The sequence below is a fragment of the Physeter macrocephalus genome, chromosome 18 (genome assembly GCF_002837175.3).
Source record: "Physeter macrocephalus isolate SW-GA chromosome 18, ASM283717v5, whole genome shotgun sequence".
Taxonomy (NCBI): Eukaryota; Metazoa; Chordata; class Mammalia; order Artiodactyla; family Physeteridae; genus Physeter; species Physeter macrocephalus.
The window spans coordinates 49,772,744-49,793,206 of NC_041231.1; the positions used below are offsets into that span (position 1 = coordinate 49,772,744).

General features: G+C 52.3%; 1 protein-coding gene and 1 long non-coding RNA gene across 4 annotated transcripts in view; one reads left to right on the forward strand and one right to left on the reverse strand.

Annotated features, from left to right (window-relative positions):
* Window positions 1-11,342: 11,342 nt before the first annotated feature.
* The window catches only part of ANO10 (anoctamin 10), a 261,614-nt gene continuing 252,493 nt past the window's right edge, over window positions 11,343-20,463 (reverse strand). For 2 of the 3 annotated variants that reach the window (XM_055079716.1, XM_024132265.3), the window contains one exon: window positions 11,343-11,697. In XM_055079716.1, coding sequence (XP_054935691.1) covers window positions 11,629-11,697 — 69 coding nt within the window. In that variant the 3' untranslated portion in view covers window positions 11,343-11,628. The remainder of the gene's footprint in view (window positions 11,698-20,463) is intronic. The other variant, XM_055079715.1, reaches the window with a different exon arrangement.
* Window positions 11,717-20,455, forward strand: LOC114484157 (uncharacterized). Its single transcript, XR_003676700.2, has 3 exons — window positions 11,717-14,780; window positions 14,906-15,004; window positions 16,807-20,455. It is a non-coding gene; the product is annotated as an uncharacterized lncRNA (long non-coding RNA).

A 20,463-nucleotide genomic window follows, 5' to 3' on the forward strand; every position in this document is an offset into this window, starting at 1 on the left:
GATATTTATAATTGAGAGCTACGAGAATAGGTGTGTGGGTGAAGCCATAGAACATATTTGCTTGAAATTCTTGAGCAGGGATCTTATAAAGGGCCAGAAATAAGATGTGTGGTTCACATAGATAGTGAGCGTAACATCTGTATTAAACGTAGGAGAGAAGTTTATAAAGGGCATTGGCAATAAACTCTTTGTTGCAGCTGTTTTCCAAATAATGTAAATACTTTTTCCTGTGATTATGTATAGCCTTGGAATGGCACCTTTTTTTTTTTTTGGAATGGCACTGTTTTCCAAGTAATGTAAATACTTTTTCCTGTGATTATGTATAGCCTTGGAATGGCACCTTTTAACTAACCCATATGTGTTTGGTTTTCAATGGTTTTTTATATTCAAATGTATATATGGTGCTCACTTTTAGGATCAGCAGTGTTGACCATTTATGCTGCATAGCTGTATCATAGCCTTACTAGTTGTGTGTGGTTGGTTGACCCTCTGGGTATACAAATGTTAGTCTGAGTGGCGTCTTACTCATTTGTTCATAAGTGAATGATTGTGCATGTGTTGTATGTCATAGTATGTCATCACATAAAAGGGAGGGAGCAAATAACCATTACATTAAGATAATATTGGACCAAATGACTTACTTGCTCTAAACAGTTTCTTGTACCCCTTAACCTGTCTTCAGAAGTTGCATAGAGTTACAGTAGTGTGTAAATTAAATATTGTGGAAAAACAATTAGTCTTGTATTTTTCTGTATGTGTGTATATATATATACATATATATACATATATATATATAAAATGATGTACTTCTGGCAGTTCTATCTGTATTTAAAGTTGTGACAATCTTGACACTGATTTTAAGAATAGCCGTGAGACTGACTCAAAGATGTCCCTTCCAAGTAAGAATTGATGTGTGTTAAGAGGGTACAGAATTATCAGCTGATTTGGTCGGTTGCTTCCACTGCTGGTTGATATTCCTCATTGTGTAAACATTGACAGGTATGTGACAAATGGGAAAAAAAAGTCCAAATAATAAAGTGGCATATCGGTGTTCAGCAATATAAACTGTGTCGCATATTTTGTTTCTTCTTATGAACGCAGCTCTGTATAGTCCCGGCCTGGGTTAGACCGAAGTTCTACGTGCTGTGTGCGCACCTGCACCACCAGATGTGACTGAAAAAATGCAGTCGTGACTGTTCTCACTTTAAACTCGTGACCATAAGTCTCAGGTGGGTCCCAGGACTGCCCATTGATTAAACTTTATTTCCCCAATTATCTGCTTTCCTCACTCAGCCAGTCACCATGCTCTCAAGAAATAAACCAAAGCAGTTAGAACTGCCCCCAAGCTCCCTCTTCTACTTTCCTACCTTCGTATGTATCCACATGCCCTGCTCTTCCTCCTGGTAGTGTGACTTTCAGGTAAGTCCTTTCATTGCCCCTGAAGACTTTACAGGTGTTAAGTGAGACAGACCTGAGGACTTTGTCATTCTCTTCTTCCCTTTGCACCATCAATCTTTGCCTCTCTACTAGATTATTCCTAACAGCAAACAAAACAAACATGATTTTATTCCCTTAAATATTTTGTTGTTTTCCCTCTAGCTGTTGCCACGTTTTTCTATTCCTCTCCACCTCTCTCTGAACCCTTCCAATCAGGCACTGCTGCTGTCACCCCACCAAAACTGCTTTGCTCAAGGTCAGCAGTGATCTCCATGTGCTAAATCCAGTGGTCAATTTTTAGAAACAGCTTTCAGGTATAATCCACATACCACATAATTCACTGATTTATATCGTACAATTCAATGGGTTTTAGTATATTGACAGAGTTGTGCAACCATTACCATAAACCCCAAAAGAAACCTTGTACCTGTTAGCACATTCTCCCTTTCCCCTCAACTCCCAGCCCAGCCTAAGCCAGACAAACACTAATCCAGTGGTCACTTCCAGTCCCACGTTAGCATTTGTTGAGTTGATCACTCTTCCTTGCAAACTTCGCGTTGTTCAGGACCCTACTTCTGCCTCGCTGCTCTTCAGTCCACTAGCTCCACGTTTTCCCAACCACTAAACTTGGAATACCGCAGGGTTCGATTCTAGAGCCTTTCTGTATCTACGCACAGTCTCTTGATCCTTAACATCCATGTGCTGACAGAAGCCCGAAATATATTTAGCCCACGTCTCTCCCAGGAACACCAGATTCCAACTACCTATTTGATTTCTCTACTTGGATGTGTCTGATAAGCACCTCAATTTGTACAAGTCCCAAACTCATAATTCCCCTCAAATCCTTACCCTACTAATGTTCCCCATCTCATAAGTGACAACTCTAAACCTTCATTTGTTTTGCACAAGTCAAAAATCTTGGTGTCAACCCTCACTCTGATCCCAGCATCCAGTCCGTGAGCACATCTTATTCACCATTCAAATAGTGACACCTCATTGCCTCCACTCCTGACATTCTGGTCCGTCACACCATCATCACTTATCTGGTCAACTATAAAATGCCTCTTAAGGGGTTTCATCACTTTTGCCTCTTGTCTCATCTGTTTTCCAGTCAGCATTGTGAGTGATCCTTCTAAAAGCTAAATCACGCTATGTTTTGAAAGGTGATTAATTTCCAAACATTTGAGGGTTTTCCACGTAAGTTTCTGTTACTAATTTCTAGTTTAATTCTGTTTTGTTCAGAAATCATGCTTTGTGTAATTTTAATTTTTTTTTTAGTAAATTTATTTTTATTTTTGGCTGCGTTGGGTCTTCATTGCTGTGTGTGGGCTTTCTCTGGTCGCGGCGAGGGGGGTCTACTCTTCATTGCGGTGCGCGGACTTCTCATTGCAGTGGTTTCTCTTATTGTGGAGCACGGGCTCTAGGCGCCCAGGCTTCGGTGGTTGTGGCACACGGGCTCAGCAGTTGTGGCACATGGGTTCTAGAGTGCAGGCTCAGTAGTTGTGGTGCCCGGGCTTAGTTGCTCCGCGTAAGTTTCTGTTACTAATTTCTAGTTTAATTGTTTTGTTCAGAAATCATGCTTTGTGTAATTTTAATTTTTTTTTAGTAAATTTATTTTTATTTTTGGCTGCGTTGGGTCTTCATTGCTGTGTGTGGGCTTTCTCTGGTCGCGGCGAGGGGGGTCTACTCTTCATTGCGGTGCGCGGACTTCTCATTGCAGTGGTTTCTCTTATTGTGGAGCACGGGCTCTAGGCGCCCAGGCTTCGGTGGTTGTGGCACACGGGCTCAGCAGTTGTGGCACATGGGTTCTAGAGTGCAGGCTCAGTAGTTGTGGTGCCCGGGCTTAGTTGCTCCGCGGCAGGTGGGATCTTCCCGGGCCAGGGCTCAAACCCGTGTCCCCTGCATTGGCAGGTGGATTCTTAACCACTGTGCCACCAGGGAAGCCCCTGCTTTGTGTAATTTAAATCTTTTTAAGCTTACTGAAATTTGTTTTATGGCCCAGCTAATGGCCTATCTTGGTGAATGTTTATGTGAGTTCTTGAGAAGTGCTCTTGCTGGTAAAGTGTTCTATTTGTTTTATACATGTCAATAGTTAACTCAAGTTGATTGATAATGGTATTCAAGTCTTCTGTATCCTTACTGATTTTCTGTCTTATTATATAAATTACTGAGAGAGAAGTGTTGAAATCCAGCTGTAGTATTTGAAGTTCTGTTGTTAGATTTAAGATTGTTAAGTCTTTGTGATGAATTGATCCCTTTCATCATTATGAAATGTTGCTCTTTATCCCTAGTAAATTATTCTTTGTCCTGAAGTCTACTTTGTGTGATACTGATATAGCCATTCTAACTCTTTGACTTGTGGGAGTGTATTTTACTTTTAACCTATCTCTATCTTTATATTTAAAATAGGAGTTTTGGGTTTTTTGTTTTGTTTTTTTGTAGGCAGCATGTAGTTGGGTCTTGCTTTTTTTGTCCAGTCTGCAAATCTTTACCTTTTATTTGGAGTACTTAGACCAATTACATTTAGTGTAATTATCAACATGGTTGAGTTTAAATCTACCTTCTTTCTAATTGTTTCTACTTGTTTCATCTGTTCTTTGTTTCTTTTTCCCTCTTTTACTACCTTCTTTTGGTTTAACTAAGCACTTTTTATTGGCTGTGTGCCTCTCATTTTTTTATGGAACGTAACCTTACAACTATATACTTCCATTTTCTTCCTTCTCTTCTTTGTACTGTTGTCAATCATTTTATTTTTACATATGCATACACAGTTTTGTTTTAGGTAGTTTTCTTTTTAAGAGAGGAAACACGGAAAAAGTCTTACATTACCAACATCTTTATCATTTCCGTCACTCTTCATTTCCTTGTATAGATCCACATTTTGGTATTTTCCTTCTGCCTATAGAACTTTAAATTTTTTATAGTGCAGGTCTGCAGACTATACTGACAGCTTTTGCTTGTCTGACAAGGTATTTTTACTTCATTTGTGAAGGCTGTTTTCGTTGGGTATAGAATTCTAGCTTGACAGTTTGTTTATTGCAATGCCGGACACCGTGAATTTCACATTGTTGAGTGCTGGATTTTGTATTCATGTAAAAAGTGTTGGGTTTCGTTTTGGCATAGGGTTACTTGGAATCAGATGGATCCTTTTGGGTCCTGCTTTTAAAGTGTGTTAGGACAGATCCAGAGCAGTCTTCAGGGCTAATTTGGCCCACCACTGAAGCAGTACCCTTCTAAGCACTCTACCGAACTCTTTCCACTCTGGCTGGTGGGAGCATGAACTGTTCTCAGCTTTATGTAAGTTCTAAGCGTTGTTCAGTCTACTGCTTTCCTGGGGGCTTCTTTCTCCAGCACCAGGTAGTTTTCTCACGCACATGTACCGATCAGCTCTCAGTCAAAGACGGCAAATTCCAGTTCTCGCTCACTCCTTGTGCAGCAGGATATGCCAGACTTCAGGCTACCCCTTTGCCCCAAAGTCCAGCAGGGATTGGGTTCCTCAGGCTTCTGGATCTGGCGAGGGATAGTTGAGAAGGGTAAATGGGATCTAGCCTTTCTTGAGCTAATGGAAGCCAAGCACATTGTCACTGCTAGAGAGTCATTTGTATTTTTGAGGATCCCTGACTCCCGAACACCTCTCTCCAAGCAAAGTGTTACGTGTTGGAAAGTCAAGAAGAGGGAAAACACAGAACCTTGGTCCTTGTGAGTTCATAATGCCCTTGGGGAAGAAACAGGGATTTAAATTAGCACCAGATGACCATCAGAGGTGGTGACGGGTCACAAGGCACTGCTGTGAGGGCCAGGAGAGTTCCAAGACAGGTGAGCCAGGGGAGGGAGGGAGAGTGCAGGAGGCAGAGAATTGAGCTGGGTAGGCTCCGGGTCATCGGTCCCTGTGAGCCACAGGAGACAGGTGTGGACTTTGCCGGGAGAGAAGGGTAAGTTCTTCTTCTTGACTGCTTTATCCCTTCACAGGGACTCCAGGGTTTCTGGACTGGAAGACTGGAAGAACTGGAGGACTGCGGGACATGGCTAGAAAGAGTGTTGCCAGGTGGAACATCAGTGTTAGGGTGGAAAGGAGACAGATGCAACATCCCACTGTCACACAGGGCCCCTGCTTAGAAGGGCCCGCTCTTGGCTTAACACTCTGCTCTTAGTTTGTTGTCTTGAAATTCTTGAGACTTTTGAAAAGGGGGACTGCATTTTCACCTTGCACTGGGCCCTGCAGGTTATGCACCTGGCCGAAGGGTCAGCTTTGTATTCTGCAGGTATGAAGGAGGTGATCTCAGCCACGAGGATGGGAGGCTTTGGCGAGAGCAGAGGCCCAGAGAGAGCAGCCAAGGCCAGAGACAGAAGCCCAGGGGCCGCCTCAAGTGTGGGGCTGAGAGGAGGCATCAGGGAAGCAAGGAGTGGAGGCCACTGAGCGGGAGAGCAACAGGTGAGCCCAAGAACTGCTCACTGAGGCTGTGGTCTCTGAGCAGCAGAGACTGCTCTGAGGCAGAGGAGAACGAGAGGTGGAAGCAGGTCCTGAGGAGGCCTCTCTGAGAAGTGTCGGCAGTGAGGCGGCCGCGGTAACGGTGAGTGTGTGGGCGGTACTCTGAGAGCGTCCCGCGGGAAGGGACCGGTAGGCGGGCTGTGGGGCTCAGAAGGGTACAGGGCCTGCCCACAGGCACGGCGCTGACCCGACCCCAGAGCCCACCCCTCAGGTTGCCCCGCTGCATGCGGCGAGGGGAGGCAGTGTATGACCTCTGACCTTTCAGAGGGCTGGGCAAAGCAGTATTAAAGCACTAGGCTACGGGTTCACTTTAAACCACACTGGAGCTCTTACATAACAGATGTCTATGCATCTTGTTACCTTTCTAATACCTGAAAGAATTCCAAATTCTGTGAGACCCCTGGTCCTGAGGGATGCGGACACGCAGATGAGACCATGTTGGGCAGCTCATTACACCTCGTGATGGGAAGGCATTTGGAGTCAGGTGCTGAGACCTGGTCTCACAACATGTCCCAAGGGGTTCTAGCGTGCCGAAGCTTCCCTGGGACCCACCGTCTGGGAGCAGATTAGGACCGAGGAAGAAGCGTCTCTCGGCCCCGGGATGCCTGTGGTGTGTTAAGGAGTCGGTACCTTCAGCGTGTTTGTGTAGGAAGCACAGCAAATACCTGGACCAGTGGGCACACGGTTTAGGTGGGAGTCAGCACATCACGGGCCCGGTTCAGGTTATTAACGCAGATCCCTACCTGCATCCTTCCTTCAGTTGTGGCCCAAATGCCAGGGGCTGCTCATCCAGGGCACAGGCAGGGCGCCCCGGCTGGCAGGCAGTCGGGCAGGTCCTGGAAGGCAGTTGTTGGTACCACGCTTGGTCTCCCCGTTTATTTAGCTGACTCCATCTGCAAAGATCCAGCCCTGTGGTGCCAGTTTTCAGCCTTGTTTTCTGGCATTGGAGGGGCAGAGATCACCGTAAGTGGCTCTTCAGCCTCCCTTAGGGTGGAAACATGTTTCCTGTTTTTGAGCCAGACAGCTGTGTAAAGGGCAGCGTGGATCTGTGTCTGCACTACTGAGTTGCCCTCTGGTCCTCTGTTCGGCACTTTGATGATTTTCCTGGTCCCGAGCAGATGAGTGCCTTCACACCTTGGGCCTGTTGGACACCTGCGGGGGCGGGGGCGGGGGCAGGGGGGTCGTGCTCCCGCCACGAGGGTCAGCAGACCTGGGCTTACCCGGCTCTGCCCTTCCCGCGTCCTCCTGCCTGGGCCGCAGCGCTCTCGGCTGTGCACAGGAGAAGACTGGGTAGCGGAAGGAGCCACGTGATCCCGATGCTTTGTGCCGCGTTCTCCCCGTCCCCCGAGGGAGTTCACCAGCAGCCAGAAAGGTCCAGAGAGGAGGCCACGTGTCACCTGCGGATCTGTGCCACAAGCTCAAGGGAAAATGCCATCGTATCTCTTTTACGTTAGTTGATCACGTGAGGCTCACAGACCAGTTAGCAGGAAGCCCGGCGTCCCCTCCCTCCTGAGTGGTGGCGGCTCCGCCTCTGACCTGCCCAGGTATCCCAGGGGCTTCCAAAGGGTCGTGGGGCATGCCAGTCATCCAGCGCCGCGTGTTGGAACTGGAAGGTCTCTTTGGTCCTGCGCCCCGTTGCTCCTCTGCCCCAGGTCCTGTTCAGGCCCAGGGGTGCCTATCCAGTGCGAGGGAGGTCCTTGTTGCTCCAGATCCCTGCCGGACCGTGGAGGCCTCCACCTGGCACCTTGGTGACGAGGCAGCAGGGGAGGAGGCTGGCTCTGCGGCGCCGTTAGCATCAGCCCCTCCTGGGGAGAGACCGGCGGGGCCTCTGCTCCCCTCAGTTCTCACACTCCAGAGTGTGCAGCGTGTGACAGCGTCCATTGCAGGCGTCCTCAAAGACATGGAGCCCCAGGCCAAGCTGCCAAAACCCCGTTCCTCAGGCCTGGGTGGTGGCACCCGAGCATCCGCATTGAACAGGGTGCAGGTGATTCTCTCTCGGGGGTCTGCGGCCACTCTCTGAGGCCCAGTTGCTGATGCCAGCCTCAATGCCCCCCCAGCGCAGAGCTTGGCTGGGGCCCCAGCTCGCTCGCAGAGACCTCCTAACTTTCACCCGTAGAAGGCTGGGAGGAGGAGCGTGCCATACCCTTCCCAGGTGCCTATGGGTACAGACACCAAAGACCACAGACGGGCCTCTTGTTAGGACGCGGAGAAGCGCCTTCCTTCCTCTGCAGAGGCTGTGGCCCCTCGTGGTGGTGACGCAAGGGTGCTCCCAGGCTGTAGAGTCCTGAGGACACAGCTGCCCCGGCAGAGGGGCCATGTCTTTCCTCCAGTCCCTGGTGGCCCTGGAAGGTGCTGGTGGCTCCACTTCTGTCAGGTCCCCTCTCTTCAGGCCACCCTAGGGCGGGGCATGGGGGCATGGAGGGCAGTCCTCGGACTTGGCTGACCCGCAAGAAGCTCGCCATTACCTGCTGCTTGCCCGGCGCCGGGGGCTGTCCTTGCAGGGCCGTGGGTTAAACTGGGTCGGGAAGAGTCTGGATCCCAGGGTTCTTGTTCTGTGGCCTTTGGTCTTCCGTCTTCTTGTTGCTAGTTTCCTGCTGGAAGGAGGGCAGGAGCTCCAGGGTCAGGGCTGATAGAGAGCTGGGGCCGAGGGCCTGGTACAGGCTGCAAGCACCGTCCTGGCAGATGTGGGCCACGCTGCTGTGAATTCCCTGAAGCCCCCTGTGCCTCAGTTTTCTCATCTATAAAATAGGGACAATAGGAGGAAACTGAGGCCCAGAGGGCATATCAAGGAGGGAAGTGGCCTCCGGCTTCACTGTAGGGCTGGGTATCCCTAACCATTTGCTTCTAGTTTCCTCCCAAAAGTCAGCAGCATAAAGATTTGTTCTCACGTCTGGGCTCTGGAGCCGCTGGTGGGGAGTGAGTCAGTGTGGCCACCAAGGGGGAGAGAAGGGTCCACTGCCTGCCCCCCCGCCTGCAGCAGGCCCACCAGGCCTGAACATAGAGAGCAAGGGGGTGCCTGTGTGGGGGGCACGGGCCCAGCCCCTGCCCCCGGAGGCCCAGTTCACTGGCCCAGAACTGAATGTCATGCTGGTGGCGTGAGAGGGGATAGTCGGGCTGAGAAGTGAATTGGGCCAGGGCGCACTGGCAATCTGTGGGCCCAGTGACAGTCTGTATCTCACGGCTTGAGGGAGGGTGGCAGTCAGGGGAGAGGCCACGGCAGGCAAGGAGCGGCGCTGCGGCCTGGCCCTGCCCCAGAGAGCGTCCCGCCCAGTGAGGGCCGCCTCTGCACACGCTTCGTTTTGCTGGGACCCTCCCGGCAGGGCTGGCGGGACGGGGCTTGTGTGGGAATGGAGGCATCACCTGTCTCCGGCTCTCCCCAGGTGCTGAGGCTCTTCTCTGGGGACCTGCCCATGCAGCGGCTCCTCGAGAGCCGTCTGGTGGCCGGGCTTGGGTCCAAATACCTGGGGTCACTGCGGTGTGGGCAAGGCCTCACGTGCCCTGAGAAGCGGGGCGGGCTGTGTGCACAGGAGACCGGGTTCCTGGCCGCCCTCTCCCTGCTCGGTCTGGAGACACTGCTGCCTCGGTCTCCTGCTGGCGCCATCTCTTTATGCACCTTTTCTTACCCGGGCTTGGGCTCCTGCCTCACCTGTTCCAGGTAGGCAGTGCCTGCAGCTCTTGTCCACTCCATGGGGGAAGGCAGGCTAGGAACGACGAGAGGAGGGCTCTCCCGCAGCCGGAATCCTCGGGGTGTCTGGGAGAACTGGGGAGCAGCGCAGGGCACGTCCTGTGAGTCACCCCAGAGGCCGGAGGCAGCGCAGCTGAGTTGGGGGTGGGGCATGAGGACCCCAGGGCTAGCGGGGCAGCGGGGTGGGTGGGGGTTGGATCTGAGGCTGGGGTGAGGCCAGAACAAGAGGGCAAGGGCCGAGCCTGGGAGGGTGAGGTGCAGGAGCAGACCAGGAGAGCGGTGCTGGGCATCCTCCTCACGCACGTGAGGCCAGTGAGTGGCGGTGCGACAGTGTCATCCTGGGTGTCTCCCTCAGGTCAGTTAGGGTGACAGGGACCACGAGATGAGCCAGACGCCACCGACTCCGAGCGCTGGGACACAGAGAGGAGTTCCGGGGGCCTAGCGGGCCTACGCGGCATCTCCTTCCTGCCAGCCTCCCTCCTGTCTCCACCCGGCCGGCTCCCGCGTCCGTCCTCCTCCTCCCAGAGGCCCAGGAACCCGCCCCAGTGAGCTGGGTCCCCGCGTCCAGGCTGAGCCGGTCCCGTTTCCCCGAGCATGACTGGCTTAGTGCTGGGTAAGTAAGTGACGCGGCTCTGCTGCGTCAGGCTGAGGAAGGGCAGGGAGGCTTCTGGGAAAGGCGGTCATGAGCGCAGGGCGCCCGGGGTCTGCACTGTCGCAGGGCGAGGCGGGCCAGCCTGGAGAGCAGCTGTGAGCCCGCGGGTGGGGAGGCGAGCTCATGGGGCCCACCCGGAACCCACCGCCTCACACCCAACCGCACTCATGTGACTGGTCCCCAAAACCCGCTCTGGGGGAGACAGCTGGGTCCAAGGACCCACCTGAACTTTCTCCTTTCCTAGCAAACAAACACAGGCGCCCGGGCTGAAATTGCAGGGAAGCTCTTGGCGGCTCAGGACTGGAGTGGCGGCTACCATTCCCTGGTGTTTTAAGACACGAGAATGTTCTAGAAAGTATCCATCAAGCACGGAACCACCAGTGAGTACTTGTGCCATGCAGGGCCTTAGACCAAGGGGGTAGGGCAAGGCTGACCACAGGTGTCCATGCTGGCAAAGACGACAGTCTGGCAGCACCCGCTGAACTACCACGCGGGGCAGACGGGAGAGCTGGGCTTCCAAAAACATGTGTGGAGTGGGCCTGCTGTGGCCACCCCGGTCTTGATGTGAAGGAGGGAATCGAGGGGCCGGGCCCGGAGTGAGGGACATGGGTCTAGACCTGCCCGCCCTTCCCGGCCTTTCCCAGATGGGCCCAGTGTCCTGGCTATGAGGGCCCCAGTGGGGCGGGGCTGGCTGTTGTCTGAGGCAGTTTGAGCAGCTGGTGGGAAAGGAAGCCAGGCCTGCCCTGAGCGGGGTGCTCCCCGGGGCTGGACCAGAGCCAGGAGCCCGGAGGGCGGGTCCCGGGGGGGCCGGGGGCTGCTGTGCCGGCGAGAGAGCTGCACCCCTGCGGGCACAGCCGGGACAGCCCCCCCCTAGGTGTGGCCCAGCCGGCCAGCTGTGCTGAAGGCAGCCCAGCGGCAGCAGAACCTCCCGAGGACCCCTGGGGCTTCTGCACGCCTTGGAAGCGGCCCAGCTTGGAGGCGAGCCCAGCCCTCGGCTGCCCTGGCGGCTCCCCCTTCCACGACCCGGCTCGGAGCAGAAGGGCTGCTCCATCCACACACGGAAGGAGGCGTCAGGCGGGCATGAGGCCTTTAATAGCTCGGTGACCTCTGTTCCATGGATAAAGGGTCTGTGAACACAGAGCAGGACAGAGCCAGAGAGAGGCACCTTGCGTCGTCGAGCGTCGGAAACGCCACCTCGCTGGACGCCCCCGCCTGCCACCCCGACGGGCTGTGAAGGCGACCCGGGGAGCTGGCGGTCCGTCCACGTGCCAGGCTGGGCAGCGGCGGCTCCAGAGCAAGGTCGGGAGGCAGGCTTGCGGGCGGGGCTCTGCGCGGGGACGGCGCCCCCGCTGGCTCCACCGGCCCTCAGGGCGCCTCCTCCTTCCCGCCTTCCCTCCAGTCCTCTTTCAGGTTCTCAGCCACGTGCTTCATCTGCTGTTGAGAGAACACAGGACACGCTGAGTCACGTGAGGCTGGGTGGTGGCGCCTCAGGGGTGGCGGGAGTCCTGCTGCTGCAGCCCCGGGGCCCCGGTGCATAGAGCTCTGCCCTAGTTATTGAACCAATGAATAACTCCTTTGGGATTTGGCTTAAAATGCACACGGAGAGTTTTGATAACAGCCACAGCCGTTTACTTATGGAGAAAACAAGCCTCTGAGCACAAACACTGCTCCTGCCCGGGTACCTGGCTGCCCCTCTTGGGAGCCCCAAACACCACATGGGCTGCACACGGCGCACACTCCCGCCGGCTTTCGGGGAGAGGAGGCCCGTTCACAGGCTGGAAGTCGAACGCCTCTGCCTCCTGCTCCAACCTGCTTCCCTCCCCGAAGGCTCCTTTAGGCCTGTAGCATCTCAGGAGGCCCCCGTCACTCCAGACAGCCCACCTCTTTTCTAGCCTGTTCTGCCTTCTGCAGGGCCGTGCCGAGATGGGCTCCCGGCAGCCGGCCCCTGTCCATCTGGGCTGGGGAGGGGCCTGCCTGGGTCTGGGGGAGCAGGGTTAGGGGACGGCTCCTGATGGGGGAGGTGCTGAGTGGGGACGGGCTCTTCCCGCAGGCTCTGCGCAGGCCTAGAGCGGGCGCGGGGGCGGAAAAGCGCTGACGAGAGCCCCTCAGCTGCGGGGTTTATGCGACCTTCAGCCTGACGGGACGGCAGAGACGGTGTGATTCAGTTCACAAACCTGGAGAAGCAGAACGGCCATGCCACCCGAACCCCCCCAGAAGTTAGTTTTTTGCCGCTGCTACCTTTTCCGTTACTCATGTCTCCCGTCCTCTCACGAGCCCACTTCGACTGTCAACTAGTGGTGTAAAACGTAGTATTTCACCCCAGATGCACTTCAGACTCTTGCAGCTGGTGTCATTTAATACTTACGAGACCTTTAAACATGTCTATTTATGAGAGACAGAAAGGGGGTGAGGCACAGAAGATGAATCTATTTCCTGATTTGACAAGTAACCGTAAGAAACTAAAAGCAAAATAATAAATTTAAACTAGCATCAGAATGAGGATACGATATTCCCTAGTTTGTCACAGAATCTACCAGCCACACCTGCCCTCCACACGGGGAGGACGACCATAATGGGTTTTGATTGAAAGGAGCCTTCGAGGCTCCCTGCGAGCTGCAAACAGCCCCCCGTCTACGTGTGTGGCTGCGGAGCGGGGAGCCCCTTGGCGTCAGGCCAGAGCGTCCCGCAGACCTCCCGGGAGGGGCCCCTGCCCGCAGTGGCCAGGCCGAGGGGAGCCATCTGACGGGCCCTCTGCCCTGAATGACCCAGCCCCAAGTGACCTAGCTTTTCGGAGATGCCTCTTCTTTCAGGTCCCATGTTGGGGGCTTGGCCCAGGCCGGGGAAGAGACTCAGAACCCACTGGGCTTGGACGACTGCCCACCCGCAGTGCCTGCCCTGATGAGGGCAGCTCCTAAGGGTAGCGGTTCCTGGATGTCTCGGGCTTGTCTACACTTAACTGTGCTGCTGGAAGCAAAGGTAGGAACCGGGGCAGGGGACCCCCCCCCCCCGCCGCCCCCTCATGCCTCAGCCTCAGGCAGTCTACACAGGAGCTCCTGTCTCCACTCGCACCCTTTCCTCGCCTGTCCTGGGAGCAAGGCTGCTTCTGAAGCCGAAGAGTGACAGGCCCCCAGGCCTCTGGCTCGGGCCAACCCCACTCCACCGCCCCCGGCCGCCCCATGGCTGGGTCCCTCAGGGCTCGATCTGCCTCACGGAGCTCTGTGATCCCCAAAGGCAACGTGGCCCGTTGTGGGGGCGGGAAGGCTTATGCCCCCATGACCTCTACCTGGCCTTCCTCAGCACAGTGCCGAGGCCCTGGGAAGTGGCAGGGAGCCGGGGCTCGGCCTGTCTTCCTGCGTCTCCTGCACCCCCTGGCTGGACACGCTGCACAGGGGTCAGGACCAGACCTTAAGACCTGTAGCTAAAGTCCAAAGAAAAACCCCAGCAGCTAAGAGGAAACGAATTGCAACGGCCCGCCTGCCTGAGGTGAAGAGTTCAACTGGATTTGAGGTCGGTGAGCGATGCTGCAACCTTTCCTGCACAAATGGGGCGGGCCTACTCGGCTCCTGCCTGAAAGATGGGGTCAGATGCCATCTGGCCTCGAGACAGCTTCTCCTGGGTCAACCGGCCGCTGCCCACTGCTCTTGGGTCTGGATCCCCCTCAGTGTGCGGTCATGTAACTTGTAATGAAACTGCCCCCCGCCCCAGCGAAGCTTTCCACGTCCTCGCCTACAGGTGAAATGGTGGGCATTGGCAGAATTACCTCCAGAAGCACAAAATTGCTGCTCTGAAGGAACCCTGCTGATCATTTGGTCCTGTGGTCACTTAAGGGTCCTGAGACCTTGTTAAATGCAGACTCTTGGTCCCTCCCCGAGATGCTAAGATGCCGTCATGCTGGCTTGTAGAGGGAGCTGGGACTCTGAACTTTCAGCAAGCCCTCGAAGTTCCTCCGTGGACAAACCCAGGGCGGGGAGTCACCGGTTTGCCGTCTGCCGTCTTTCACCAGCACGCAAGCTGGAGTCGCGGGCCACGCTGGGCAGATCCGGGCCACCGTGTGTGCTCTGGCTGGGGGGTGCCGTCCCCTCAGGGCCTCACGCTGCCTCCCGCAGCTCAGCCCTTTGGCGTCTTCTCTTTAGCTGCCCTGCCTGGAGGGTGGGGTGGGCAGGAGCAGCAACATCCCCTTGAAAAAACTGGCTTCCTTGGGAATTCTTAAATCGAAACCTTACTAAAAATACAAGCAGGATAAAAGTCCTGACTTCTTCCCCATAAGAAGCACCAGAATGAAGAGAGAACGAAATTTTCCTCAACTCATGATTCATTGAAACGCTCATGCTCCAAATTACTCTTTAAAAAGCACAGACTGATTTTTGGCATCATTATTAGCAATGATTATACAGGTGGACCTTGTTTCACTGTGCTGCACAGAAATTGAGTTTTTTACAAATTGAAGGTTTGTGGCAATCCCGTGTCGAGCAATTGTATTGGCGCCATTTTTCAAACAGCATTACTTTTTAATTAAGGTATGTACATTGTTTTTTATAGACGTAATGCTACTGCACACTTAGTAGACTATAGCACAGTGTAAGCATAACAACTTTCATATACGTTGGAAAACCAAAAATTCACATGACTCGCTTTATTGCAGTGGTCTGGAACCAAACCCAGGGTATCTTGGAGGTTTGCCTGTAACAGGAACCGAATCACTAAGCGTGCTGGCCAAACATGCAGCTTAACCTGAGAAAGGGTGAGTAACCAGATCCCTTTTCCCCTGAGGAGAAGTATAGAAATGTGTTCTGAGACCTGCAGTGCTTCCCACAGTCCTCAGATGGGGCTTCATCCTCCCGGGCTTGTAGCAGAGACTCCCCCTCGCTGAGCCCATAATCAGTTTTGGGACCCTTCTACACACATCGCTCAGGAAATCAGTTGATTACGGTACTGCCCAATTTTCAATCAGTTAGCAGCTATTCCATTACTCCTTCCCCCAAAGCAACAACCACCTGCCCAGAAGGACTCTATCTGGGCAGGTCTTGGCTGAGGACAGGCCGAACCTGTGCATTCATCTCTTCCTGTTTGCTTGCTAGAGGGCTCCAGTCTCTCTGAGCGCGGAGCTCAGTGGCTGGAGCCAGGCTGAGGGCCTCTGCGGCCAGGCCATCCCACGACAGCAGCTCAGACGTGAACTGGGTTCTCGGGTCAGTTCAGCTCAGCAACAGCACCTGGGGGACCAGGGTCCCTGAGTCCCGCCAGCCTCAGGCGCGCAGTCCTGGTGACAGCGCTGCCATCACCCGTCCCTACTTCCCCCACCCCACTCCGTTCTGATTTAATGGGCTGGGGTGTGGCCTGGGGGTTAGCAAAGCTCCCCTGGGTGATTCTATCACACAGCTGGGGTCGAGAACCAGTGCCTGGAAGGAAGCCCCTTCCACGGTGGGCGGGGCCGGCGGGAGAGGGAGAGGGAGCTTCCCTCGTGCACAGCAGTGCCCTCCCTCCCCACCCACCCCGGCAACCACAAGCATGTCTCCTCTAACCCGTCACTTGTTTGAGGTCGTGTACTTAGAGTCAGGGCAAAATTAAGCAAGGGTCTGGCAATTCAGGTGAAAAGGGAAGTAGAGAATGGGCCTTTTGAAGTACCGCATTTTCACAAAGACGATTTTTGTCTGTTAGACCTAGAGGAAAGTCCCTCAAACAAGCAGCAGGCTGAACACGTTCAGAAGTAACAGTTAAAAACTCCAGCTCTGTCCTGGGCCTGGCGATGCCATCAGGCTCTGACAACCCCAAGCAGTGGGTGGAGGGGCAGCAAGGTGCAGCGACAGCACCAGCGGGGAGTTACATCCACCTTCTCTCCCTCTAGAGGGGTTGGTGCATTTTACTATTTGACAAAACGTAGAAGTGTGAGATCTGCTGACACCCAAACAGACCAGCGCTCTGAATCCCTCACCTCCCACCCCGGCCAACTTTTCTCCCAGTCATCCCCATCTCAGGGACCACTACCAGCCGGCTACTTGGACCCAAACTGCAGACGTCACCCTGGATGACTCTCCGCCCCTCCCCATCGGGTCCTGTTGGCTCCACCTGCCAAGCACACGCCATTCCTCCCATCTCCTACCTTAGGGCTGCCGCCCCTGCTACACCGAGACCACCTCCCAAACTTTCCCATGCTTTTGCAGACGCAGCCCAAGCCGCGTTTTAAAACGGGACCAGAACATGCCACTACAGGGGTTTCCCAAAGACTCGAGACGGAAACTCAAGCCTCCACTTTTCTCTCACAGCCCCGCTGCCTCCAGTCCAGCTCCTCCTTCCCGCAGGCTCATCACCATCTGCCTCGCCTGCCCTGCCACTGAGCTTTGCTCCTCAGCCTGTCTTCCCCCAGAGAAGCTGTCCCAAATCACTTACCCCAGAGGAGTCTCCCGTCACCGTCACATCCCTCTATTTTAATTCCTGCACTCCACTCAGACCATCTGGTTTTTAATTGTCTATGTGAATTTTTTTTTTTTTTTTCTGCTTTAAACGTTCTATCCCATCTAGTACCTGGTCTCCTGACTCTACCCCCAGGGCCTGCAAAAGCTCCGGCACCAAGTTGGTGCTCCACAGATACCTGTGGAAGAGCAACTAAGCACAGCTCCAAGCCTACAGCAGCAGCCAGAGAGATGACAGCTCAGCCGATAATCTCATCAAGAACAACACAGACAGGTAAAGCCTCCCTCCTCATGGGTGTGTAAATGAGACACATTCATGTTCTTGAAGTGAGCGTCACTTTCTGGACCATAAATGTGCCGGTCACATGTATAGGATCACAGGAAACACACCGTAACATGGGCTGTATGTCAGAAGTTTCAGGAGTTTGGAGTTCCAGACGGTTCCCTGCCCTGCTAACAGTGCAGACCTGGGTCCAGCCCCTCAGGATGTCACCCAGTGGAGACAGGAATCTCAGCCCCCCAAGCCCTCAGGGGTGGCTCTGGTGAAGGGAAGGTGGTATGCAGGTAGAGCTGGGTGGAAAGAAGATGACAAGGGAAAGTCAAGGGCCACCAGGAAAGTTGCCAGATCATCATCTTGGTCCCAGCTGGAAACCAAGACTCCTCCAAGAAGGTCCAAACCCAGCTCCCAGACCTGGTGGCCAGGCCCAGCTTGCCCCACCAGTGAGATGCCAGTGTCCACGAGTTCATTAACTGCGTGAGCTGATCCTGGGGAAGATAAATGTCAGTTCAACTTAAAAAAAAAATTAAAGTCTACTTCTTAAATCATCTTTTGGGAGGAGAAGATCAAGATGGCAGGGTGGAAGGATGTGGAGCTCACCTCCCCCCACAAATATGTCAAAAATACATCTACAACTGGAACAATTCTCACAGAACACCAACTGAAAGTGCTAAATGAAAAAGTGGAGGAAGCAGTCCCAATTAAAAGAAAAAGAGAAGTCACCTGAAAGAACAAACTGAATACCAACTGAAAGCGGGCAGAAGATCTCATACAACTAAAGCTGTAAGAAAGATCCCCATGTAACCTGGTAAGACTAAAGGGAAAAAAGGGGGGGAATCAAGGTGGGACCTGTGCTCCTGGGAGGGAGCCATGAAAGAGGAACGGTTTCCTTACCCTGGGAACCTCCTTCGCCGGTTGGGAGCTCAGCCAGGACAGATAGGTGGCTGCAGGGGCCTGGAATTTGCCCAAGAGGAGTGTGCACAGGCTGGCTTGCTTCCAAGCAGGAATAGAGAGGAACCGACACTGACTGCTGCCACGTCACCACACTTCCCAGCCCAAGACACGCACTTACTGGTGTGCGCAGTGCCTGGGTACTGAAACTTGGGCTTCGGCGGACAGACTCGAGGAGCGGACTTGGTTTGGCTATTTGGACATAGCCCGAAGGGCCTAGGATGTGGTCCAGGCCGCAAATGGGGGTGTGTGTGGGACAGAGCGTGGGTCCGTCATGGAAGCCTCATTCACACCATGCTCACAGTGGGCACAGCTTCCGGAGCTCCCACTTTGTGAGTGTGCACATGCTGAAGGCAGGCAGAGCTGACACACGCACTCTTGCAGTAGAGACTAGGCCGATTTTGTGGGTGTGCACGCCAGGTGGTGGGTGGCGTCACAGAGTTGCCTGTCCCAGCAAACAGGTCCCGCAGAGGAACACCCAGCGGCTCCTTTCCGGGGGAGTGCTCCAGTCTCACCTACCTCACACTGCAGCTTAGAACCGGACCTGGGGGTTTTTATTCCAACAACTGGGGAGCAAACCCTACCCCCGACAGGGCTGTGACAACCAAAGAGGAAGCCCCGCCCAATATCCAGTGCAGGCTCTGGTCACCACAGCACCAAACACACCCCTTATCAAGGGGACAATGGGCAGCACGCTCTGAGCAAAGTCATGGCAGGCATCCACACCAAATACAGCCCTTGCATCAAAAATATTGGACTTACACAGTCTACAAAGGGATGCTCCCACATAAAAACATCCTTTCAAGACCACAGTACGTAACTGTTTCTCCTAAATTCTTAGCGTAAGAGAAATGAAAGTAAAATGACAAAGCAGAGGAAGTACTCCCAATTAAAAGAAAAGAAGAAGTCCCTGAAAGAAAAAACAATGAAACAGAGCTCTCCAGTCTACCAGACCCCTGAGTTCAAAAAGGAGGTAATAAAAATGCTGAAGGAATTAAGAAAGACTATCAGTAGAAATGGAGATCACTGTAACAAGGAACTAGAAACCATAAAGAGACAATCAAAATTAGACAACTCAATTGCCAAGATAAAAACCGAGCTAAAGGCAATAAATAGCAAACTAAATAATGCAGAAGAACGAAAAGTGATCTGTAAGACAGAATTAAGTCACCCAATCAGAACAGCAGACAGAAAGACAAATGAAAAAAATGAAAGCAACATACGAGACATATAGGATAATATAAAGCATGCCAATCTACACATAATAGGAATTCCAGAAGGCGAAGAAAGGGAAAAGTGGATCAAGATGTATTTGAAGAAATTATGGCTGAAAACTTTCCAAACCTAAAGAAGGAAACAGATATCCAGGTACAAGAAGTACAGAGAGTCCCACACCAAGACATATCATAATTAAAATGGCAAAAGTTTAGAATCCTCTATAAGGCAGCAAGAGAAAAAGAGTCAGTTACAAGGGAACCCCCATAAGGCTATCAACTGATTTCTCTACAGAAACATTGCAGGCCAGAAGGGAGTGGCAAGCTCTATTCAAAGTCCTGAAAGGGAAAAATCCGCAACCTAGGATACTCTACCCAGCAAGATTATCATTTAGATTAAAAGAAGAGATAAAGAATTTCTCAATCAAAAACTAAAAGAATACAGCACTACGAACCCTATCTTAAAAGAAATATTGAAAGGTCTTCTTTAAATAGAAATGAAGCAAGAACCTATAAGAAAGGGGAAAATCACAATAGGAAAGGCAAATATATGAAAGGATTGAAGGTCAGTTAAATAAGCCAGTACATAGATTAAAAAAATTTTTTTTTCAATTTTGTGAATGTGGTTACAACTACAAGGAACAGCAAATGGATAAACATGAAGATGTAAAATGGACATCAAAATCACAAAGTGTGGAGAAGGGTAGTAGGATAATGTACATCTTTTAGAATGTAGAGCTTTCATGACTATCAGTCTAAAGCAAGTAGTTATAGTTATGGGTTACCATACTTGAAAACCAGGGTAACCACAAATTAAAAACATACAATAACAGAAACATAGATCAATGGAACAAGATAGAAAGCCCAGAGATAAACCCAAGCACCTATGGTCAACTAATCTATGACAAAGGAGGCAAGGATATACAATGGAGAAAAGACTGTCTCTTCAATAAGTGGTGCTGGGAAAACTGGACAGCTACATGTAAAAGAATGAAATTAGAACACTCCCTAACACCATACACAAAAATAAACTCAAAATGGATTAGAGACCTAAATGTAAGACAAGACACTATAAAACTCTCAGAGGAAAACATAGGAAGAACACTCCTGGACATAAATCACAGCAAGATCTTTTTTGATCCACCTCCTACAGTAATGGAAATAAAAACAAACAAGTGGGACCTAATGAAACTTCAAAGCTTTTGCACAGCAAAGGAAACCATAAACAGGACAAAAAGACAACCCTCAGAATGGGAGAAAATATTTGCAAACGAATCAATGGACAAAGGGTTAATCTCCAAAATATATAAACAGCTCATGCAGCTCAATATTAAAAAAACAAACAACCCAA